Below are 9,169 nucleotides of genomic sequence, written 5' to 3'. Positions count from 1 at the left end.
AAGGTGCACCAGCACCACTACATGCGTCTCACGCAGGGGTGGGCAGTGAGGCCCCGCCCCCGCTGCCCCGCCCGGCTTCCGCCCCGCCCGGCATAGAGAGAGCATAGCGGGGGCGGGGGGCGAGATGACCCCAGCAGGGCCCCGCCCCGCCCCCGCCCCACATTAAAATTTTTTTTTTATTTATATATATTAAATAAATATATTGTATATAGATATACACAATTTATAAAAGACTTAAAATTATATTCAAGTCATTGGATTGCTTTGGCCTAGGAGGCCAAATCAATCCAAAATCTAACTCTAATGAGTTTAAATTTTTTTTATATTTATAAATTTTAATTTATTATTTAAATTATATTATAATTTTGATCTAAAAAAATATTTTTAGACCAAAAAAATATTTTTAGACTAAAATTTTTTTTTTTTTAATATAATGGCGGGCGGGGCGGATGGGGGTTTTTCCCCCGCCCCCGCCTGGCGGGGAGGGGAAAAACCCCATCACCCGCATGGTGCGGGGAGGGGGTGCCCCCGCCCCGCACCATGCGGGTAGCACCCCTAGTCTCACGTCTGTAATAACATCAAGGTTAAAACTAAATGGGTAAATGGACTGAGGCCCGACTCAATTAACAACTGGGCTAAATGGACTGAGGCCCGAGTCTAGGTTATTACATCCGGTAAGCTAAATGGCCCTTGGACACTGGGCTGAGACAAGCCCATTCCAAACTGAGCCGACAATCGAGATGTTATGTCGACTTTGAGACTTCGAGTCACTTCACTTCTGTCTACCCTTCCAGAGACTTCCTTCCTTTAACCCCGCCACCATGCTTGTCCCAAACCCTAAGGCTTGATCGGCATGTTACATCTCCCGAGTGAACTCTAGGCGAGCTTCGCTTTTGGTAGGTGTTGAGGCACCCTCGAGCGTGACCTAGAGTGATCCCGATGAAGATCGAGAAACTCAAGGCTACCCTTCATTTTTCGTTAAGGCCTTGGGATAATAACAAACAAGCGATATGAATCCTGGATTGTGCAAATTCTAAAAATGCTTAGATGAGAGAGCGTGGAATACGTCACATAGAGGCATATAGAGATAACAATGAACAAGAAGGAAAGGATCATTCATGAATTAGTCAGGTTGTGAGCATCAGCTGTACAACGTACTTTTCTGGTGTGAATCGATCGGAGTTTTGTAGAAGAATTTACAAATCATTGGGAAATAAAATGCGTATGATGAAATTATATACGAGAGAGAGAGAGAGAGAGAGAAGATCATATTAATTCTTGCACTTCATGATCTGACTTGCTATTAGCGTCTAGATAAGCGGATTTGGAAGCCATTTACCAACCGAGCAGAGGGGAAGAAGGACATCTGATCTTCCTTAAGTTGGGTCCACCTGAATAAAACATACCATAGATTATCATCAACTTTGACATGTTTTTTATTTATTTTCTTCATCTGGCAATATCTGCACTTTAGAACTATCTTAATCAATCATCTCAACTTTTACAGTTTTACAGTTTGAATTTGATAAAAGAAATAATATTAGTCTAATCTTAAAGGATGCAGGACAAAAGATCTAGGTGAATAAACCTAATTGTTCATTTCTTAAAAATATGTCTAAGATTTTATTTACAGATAATGTAAGATTATTCCTCAACACTCTCTCATATGCAAGTTAATATTTTCTTTGAAAAATTCTATACACTATACTATCATTTTATTTTTATCCCACTAAGTATGATGTGACATATTTATCACCATTAAATGATTATTTATTACATGTTTCTTTATCATCTAATGGTGATGAATGTGTCACATACTAATTAGTATGATCAAAATAGGATGAGAGTGTAGTGTATATAGTATTACTCTTTTTTTCTAGTCCTTGTCATGGGGTAAGCAGTATGGACTCTTATTCGTCCTGTGGCAAGCTCTGATACCATGAAGAAATTCATGGGCTTTAACTCATATCATAAAATTAGTTCTATAATAGAGGATTGTTCATTCCTTATAAATATATCCAAAACCTTATTTATTAGTAATGTGAGATTATTTATCAACACTAGAATTAGTGATTAGTGATTGAAGTAGAATGCTATTTTAGAGGGGAGAGGGAGAGAGATGAACCACCTGTATTTAGTCACAAACATATGGAGAAATAAAGCAATCTGCAGGCGAGCCAACTCTGCTCCAGGACAAAATCTAGCGCCTCCTCCAAAGGGAGCATAGAATGGGCTATTTCTCCAGTTTCTCTTTTCCTTCAATTTAAAAAATTATTGTTCTCAAAATTGAAGCAAACACATCTGATCTCTTGCGTTGAAACAGCAAACTTATTCATGAGCAAATGAATATGTTGACTAACCTCATTTTGAGGGTTCATCCATCTCCAAGGGTTGAATGTTAGAGCTCCCTCATACACATTCTCATCCAAATGAATTGCAGAAAGAAATGGAACCACTGAGCACCCTTTGGGAATAACAAAATCTACACAACAACATGATTTTTATCAACCGTTAGATTCTTATTTATTTTGTACATTTTTAAGTTCTTTATTTTTTTGGACTCTAGTAAATGAAACAAGAATGACAACCAAGGAGAAGCAAAGCTCTGTTCATAGGAATTGAAGAAGCTAAAGCACACTGGATAAAGAAATTAGTTATCGGTAGTAATTCAGAAGTTATTATTGAATTGATTGAAATCCTGAGAAAGTTACTGATTGGATTATCGAACTTATAGTTAGAGATACAAGAATATTCTTGCGATCTTTTGAGAGTTGGTGTATTAAAAAACTTCATTGATATCATAATCAAAGTGCGCATAATATAGTGCAATGGGCGGCTTCAAAATGTCTATTTGGAAGCATACCCATTATTAGTATACCCCATGTCTTTTGGATTTTTATAGTGGGAAAGACCCACCTGTTATATGTCTATAACTAAGGTTGCTTTGTCTATCAAGGATTCTCTTTGTTTAGTTTAATACAATATAGCTATCTTGCCTTCAAAAAAAAGAAAAAAGAAAAAATGAAACAAGACTTGTATACCTTGGTAAGTTACATCTTCTTTTGCCTCCCTCAGTAGCCAAATTGCAATGCCCCCAAGGCGAAGCGTTTCATCAATAACCTGTATGGAAGATTAAACACAAATCAGGCTAACAAAGCATCCTGCCTAATCTGACTGACATCTTTGCTTGATATTGAACTGTTATTGCCAACAAAAGTATCTTTGACAATTTACTAGAACATGGATCATGAATATATGCACTTACAAACTACAACCTTGATGATAACTAAGAAAAAAGTGAAAGAAAAGGCTTCATCTCGAGGGTTCAAACGGATTTAGATCTCTTAGAGCTCTTATCTAAACTCTAGGATCTGAGTGGGAGAGAAATAGCCATGAGAAATTAGTCATACGGTATTTAAAGAGTATTTAATACTGTCTAAAAAATTCACTCGAGCATCTATAAATACTTTAATGCCCACATACTCCAAGTCCTGAACCATCAGGTGATATTAAAACTCCATTCATTTCCAGGAAACTGATCTGTTAAACATTATTTATGTATGATTCAGAACAATAATGTAAAGTCATTATAATTGATAAGGCCTCGTTTGATTGTTAAACTCATTTGAATTCAACTCAGTCAGTCTAATTTTAATTTAAGTCTAACATCTAAACACCCAACTCTCAAATTATTAAACTCATCTCTACTCAAAACTTCTTTGCACGTGGGACTCGTAACCTTTTTTCAACTTTCCATAAATATATCTAAACTCATTTTAAAATCCAAGCACATTTAAATTCATCTTAAGTGAATCTCAAAAAACAGACTCTACCATCTCAACTCATTACTGAGTATAAATTCATAAAAAACTTATCTCAGCTGAACATCCAAATGCAACCTAACTCTACGAGCAAAGGATAATGTAGCAACAAGACATACGCATTGAGTGAAAGACATTGCTTTGTAGTCCTGCCATGTAAGTTCTTCTCCATTACACTTACTCCTTAGACTTTCTTGTTCATCCTGTCAGCCATGAAAAAAAAAGGGGATAATCACAAACAACTGCCGCTAATGGCCCTACTATACTCTATAGAGATAGTTTGGGTACCCGAAGTTGGTTCATTGCTCTGGGACAATGAGTGAGGAAGTAAACAGAAAAAAGCATGGTTTTAGCAGTTGTTTCGTTCCCTGCAAAGAGGAGATTGATGATGAAGTCTGCTACGGCATCATCGGGTAAGCTTTCTTCCTCTACTAGTCTCCCAAGTACACCACTGCCAACTGGTAATGCACCTTCTTGTCTGTGCTCCTCTGTTGTCTTGTTTATCTTTCTTATAATCTTCTCTCTTGCCTATCAAATCGTATTACATTCATACAAAATTGAGAAGAGAGTAGGAAAATTTTGCTATATTTTGTGCATGAGACTGACTTGGAATTACTCAGAAGTAGAATAGTACGTTTATCTGCTAAGGCTATTTCAGAAAGATAAAACACATTTTGAAGGCACTTCTCACGCATTGAAATGGCTGTCATCACTTGCTTTAGAGTCCATCTTTCTCAATCACTTTGTTCCATTTTATTAGCTATATATAATACATATATAGCATTCATCGTTCATTAAAGTTCATAAACTAGAACCGAGATGTAAAGAAACAGAGTATTTTCAAACGTTAGATACCTTCATGGCAGTGTGATAAGTGAAACCCTGTATGTTTATTGGAACAGATAGGCAGCCATCCACAAAGTCAGAGAACAATTGAGCCATCTCATTTACTTCTGAATCGCTGGTGACTCCCAGTAGCTGATTTACCATAAGATTGATAGCAACCTGTATGCATGCATAATTCAATATATATATATATATATATATAAGCAAGAGATTCCGAAAAAAGAAAAGGAAAGAACTACACAAACGAAAAGCTAGGAATTCTAATATGCATTTTGCATATATGTTTCTTGCCTTTCTGCAAACATCCTGCAGGAAAATGACTTGATTGTTGTGGAGATTGCTCAGGGTTTGAAGCATAACCATCTGAATGTCTTTCAAGAAATTGAACTTTAGCTTGTCTAGGCGCATCATGTTGGAGGCAATGGCATGGAGTTTTCTTTGTTGCTCTCCTTGCACCGTGATTACCCCATTTTTTCCCACCAAATCTCTGAATGATTTCGGATAGCTGGACTGGAATAACTTCCCTTCGTTTTGCATTATGAATCGATTAAAGTTTGGGTCTGCTGAGACCACAGCCCATTTTCCAAAAAGGCTGCATGAGAATATCTTCCCAAACCTGTTCAAGTGACCTCCCAATTTGGTTAAATTCATAACTATAATAATGCACTTTTGTAATAAAAAAGTAGATTTCAACACCGAATTCCAGTACCTTTTGACCTGTTCTTCAACAAATCTAGGGGGATGAGAACTTGCAACTGCATTATACCAGTTGAAGCTGTCCCCGATTAATGGCCAGCCTCTTCTTCCAGGGGGCAGTCTGTATATTGTCTTCTCTACGTTCTTGTTTCGGTATAATCTTGTGAGAAAAGCAATGAAAAACAGCACTGCAATCATATAAGGCCATACTCCTGAGAAAATCTCCCTCATTTTCTTTGAGAAAATAATTGGAAGAGAGAGGGAGAGCTGAAACCTGCAAAACAGTAATGAAATAAGTAGAACAAGAACATTAACGCCAGTTGAAAATACATTAAGATGATGAATACAAAGAATGCAAATGATCTTCGTTGACATATATAGCTGAAGTTTAGCAGTTTTAGCAGTGCCATGTTGTTGTATAATAACGTTAAGACATTAGTCATTACACTGTCAAGTTCCAAATAAAAGATATGATAACATATTATTCCCTCTGTAACACAGCTAATAAAGAAAATGACCTTTCTACTGCTTCTGCATGTAAAGAATATCGTTAGTCAAACTAGAAAATAGAGAGAGAACTTTCCTCGATCGTGGAAAAGAACATTTAAATGAAATGAAACCGTGTTGATATTAATAACACATATATTAGAAAACGTGGGAGTTGGTGCATATTTCGTTTCCCATTTCAAGCTTCTTGGCAGGAAAATGTGATGAAAGCCTGAGAAACAAAAAGAAAAGGAAAGCAGAGGAAAAGAAGAGCTTGGCATACCTTTTTTATGGAGGAATGCTTGGTTTCAGATATACAGCCTTCTTGTTAAAGATGCAGTATTTATTTGTTCACGATAGAGCAAACTCTCAAACAATATCCATAAACGAAACTGTATTATGATCACTTAATATGCGCCAAAATAGTCCTCATTTAGGCCCGTTCGGTTGATAGACTCAACTGAGATCAATTCAGTTCAGTTTAATTTTAAATTGAATCTAACATCTAAACATTCAATTTTCAAATTAAGAAACTCATATCAATTCAAAACTTTTTTACACGTAGGACTCACAACCTTTTTCAATTCAGTACTTCTTTACACGTTAAATCCACAACCTTTCATCTTCCTATAAATATATCTAAATTTATCTTAACATCCAAACACATTTAACTCATCTTAGATGGACCTCACAAAACTCACTCCATCATCTCAACTCAGCTTAAAGTTTCTAACTATTTTCTTCAACAGCAAAACCATATATATATATAGAGATAAATTTTATTTGCAATCCTGACTGGGGGATTGTGTGTGTAATCTCATTGATGAATGAAGGTAAAAGAAAAAAAACATAATTTTAAAAATGATATTATTGTAATTTTAAAATATTTTTAAATATAAACTATATGGACTTGCATGATCAGTCTTCATTTAGAAACTGTATGTAGACTAACTCACATATATATATATATATATATATATATATATATATATATATATATATACACACATATACACACACATATACATATAACCATGTGAGTGGTCTTCAAGTTAAAGGGATCCTCTTCAAGTTAAAGGGATCCTTCCCCCAACATTAACTTAAAGCAAGTTTGACTCGATTTCTTTATGCATTTAAGTTATTCCAAAGCAATATACTATTATTCAGCTTGTCAACTTTAAGCCATTCTGAGGGAGGACATAGAACAAGACCGAGCAAATCCACCAGTTTTGAGCTCAAGAATGAGACACGGCTTCCGCATGCACATGTCTATTTTATTGTATTTAGTTTCTTGGGCAGTTTTTATTCACTTATAGCAGCTTCGAGCGACACACCCAAAATGAACCAAGGTGACTGTTTTATCCTTTGAGGTTGTGCAGAACTCAGTACAAGAGCTTTAAACTATTCAACCAAGGATGTTTTCCCCATATGTAGGGGACAAAACTGGCATTGCAAGTGATGATAATAATTAAAAGGAGTAGAGGTGTGTTGTACATTATAGAGCCACTAAACAAGTCAAAGATGCAAGGACAGTTGAAGCCTAGTTTTCAGGCCTCTTTTTCAATAATGAAGGCCCTGAATTTCTGCTGCAACTATGCCAAATAAATAATATTAGATGTGTGGAATGCTTCTTCTCCTCTAGATTACACTATTTTCCAGCCATAACCAGCCTAGCATATGGTTAAACTAGTAATTTATAAGTAGTCAGGGAACTGTTCCAGCTGTTGGGGTTCTGGGATCTAAATTATTTCCTTAGAAGCTCGCTAAGAAAAGTTAGGAAGACCAGGAACTCGATCTGATTCTTGTAACTTAAAAAAACAAAGAATAAATGATTTCATGTTCACATTTACAATTTATTGGATGTATGAGGAGGTAAAATACACAAGGTCCAAAATGGTTTTCAAGGCCCAACCCATCAAGGAGCCATCACTAAAAGATAAAGGAAAAGAGACAGAAATGGGACAGAGAAGAAATAAGGAGGTGAGGGTGTCAGAAAACATGGACGTGTCAGGAGAAAGTAATAAATGAAATTAAAGAAGGTCAGACACACAAAACAGACATTCTTCACCACTACCGAGACGCACGTGTGAAGCAGATTAGATAAAAGGGACAGGATGCCTACGATTTTAGGGACTTTTCGACTTTTGGACGCTTGGGGGGCTTCTTCGACTTCTTCTTCAACCTCTAGACAGAGAGCTTCAAAGAGAACCTCTTCTCTAGCAAGTAGATCTCCAGGTCTTATTGTACAGTGAAAAATAAAAGGCTATAAGAGATTGTAAACAAACATATTATAGTGGAATCTCTCATTCCCAAACCTCCGTGAATGTAAGCTTAGTGTCGAATCACGTAAATTTGTGTGTCTATCTCTCTATATTTTTTCTGAAATACTGTTTACCGCCATGAACGTACGCATAGACACCGTACAGCTGCACCAGATCATCTCTGGGAGCTCCACACCTCACCGATCGAGGCCCAGCCTATCTCAACACGTCCAAAAATAAATTTTTTTTTCCCTTCCGGACTGCACCATTTTTTAGCGTTAACAAGATGCTTACGAGAATCTTCAAATATTTTTTTCAAAACATTCATTAGCATGATGATGACGTTTGTCCACGAGTTGGAAATGAAAATGTAAAAAATATTACATACGGGTCATTTATGTCTCAATTTTGTATTAATTTCTGCAACTGCAAGGTGGATTCAGAACAATGGTAGATGTTAAACATAATACTTTTCTTGCATGGTAATATTGTTTCGAAACCTATGGGCCTAAACAATCCAGTGTGCAGTTTTCTTTTCCTTGAAGGATCATGCCCCCTTCCCGTATATTACCTCATTTGGAAAATGAAAGATTTTTCTTGTTTTTCGCTTTTCGAAATTATATTTTTTATATATGGAAAGGCTGAAAACATGATTTTGGGAAACAAAATAAAATAAAAAAAATTAAGAAATACTTTAGTCATAAAGAGATTACGTAAAAGTAAATCTATAAAGTGACGTGACTTGATGCAGTACGTCAGATTATAAAATTATTTTTAATATAAAATAGATCTAATACATCACGTGAAGTCACATCAATTTATAGATTTATTTTTATATAATCTCTTTGTATCTGTAGTAATTCTTAAAAAATATATACATATATATTTTCTCGTGTTTGAAGTGACAGAAGACTACAAGGTGGCTCAATATTTTTGGGTTACTCTCGTGTAATTTGGCATGTATTAAGTAGTGAGTTTGAATTCGTTTTAGATTCTTAGTATAAGCTGCCTAAAAATTTATGAATTCCTAAATAGAATTGGGGTTTAAGACCATGATTT

At 35.8% G+C, this 9,169-nt stretch overlaps 1 protein-coding gene across 1 annotated transcript; it reads right to left on the bottom strand.

Moving 5' to 3' along the window:
* Positions 1-1,115: 1,115 nt before the first annotated feature.
* On the bottom strand, positions 1,116-5,594 carry LOC108995870 (abietadienol/abietadienal oxidase). Its single transcript, XM_018971504.2, has 9 exons — positions 5,377-5,594; positions 4,944-5,283; positions 4,677-4,826; positions 4,110-4,349; positions 3,941-4,024; positions 3,042-3,120; positions 2,361-2,482; positions 2,129-2,256; positions 1,116-1,391 (listed from the first exon to the last, which is right to left on the bottom strand). Exons 1-9 carry the CDS (start codon positions 5,592-5,594, stop codon positions 1,304-1,306), a joined length of 1,449 nt encoding a protein of 482 aa, XP_018827049.1. The 3' UTR covers positions 1,116-1,303.
* Positions 5,595-9,169: the final 3,575 nt, after the last annotated feature.

This window comes from Juglans regia, chromosome 6, assembly GCF_001411555.2.
Source record: "Juglans regia cultivar Chandler chromosome 6, Walnut 2.0, whole genome shotgun sequence".
In the NCBI taxonomy this organism is placed as follows: domain Eukaryota; kingdom Viridiplantae; phylum Streptophyta; class Magnoliopsida; order Fagales; family Juglandaceae; genus Juglans; species Juglans regia.
The sequence above is the reverse complement of the archived record's forward strand: the minus strand, read 5'-3'. Positions and strand labels throughout refer to the sequence as shown.

Coding starts and splice junctions, on each gene's coding strand:
- LOC108995870 (XM_018971504.2), bottom strand. CDS start 5,594: ATGAGGGAGATTTTCTCAGGAGTATGGCCTTATATGATTGCAGTGCTG. Junction 4,827..4,943: donor GAAAGGCAAGAAACATATAT/GCAAAATGCATA, acceptor GCATGCATACAG/GTTGCTATCAATCTTATGGT. Junction 3,121..3,940: donor CAATGTCTTTCACTCAATGC/GTATGTCTTGTT, acceptor TCTTCCATACAG/GTTATTGATGAAACGCTTCG.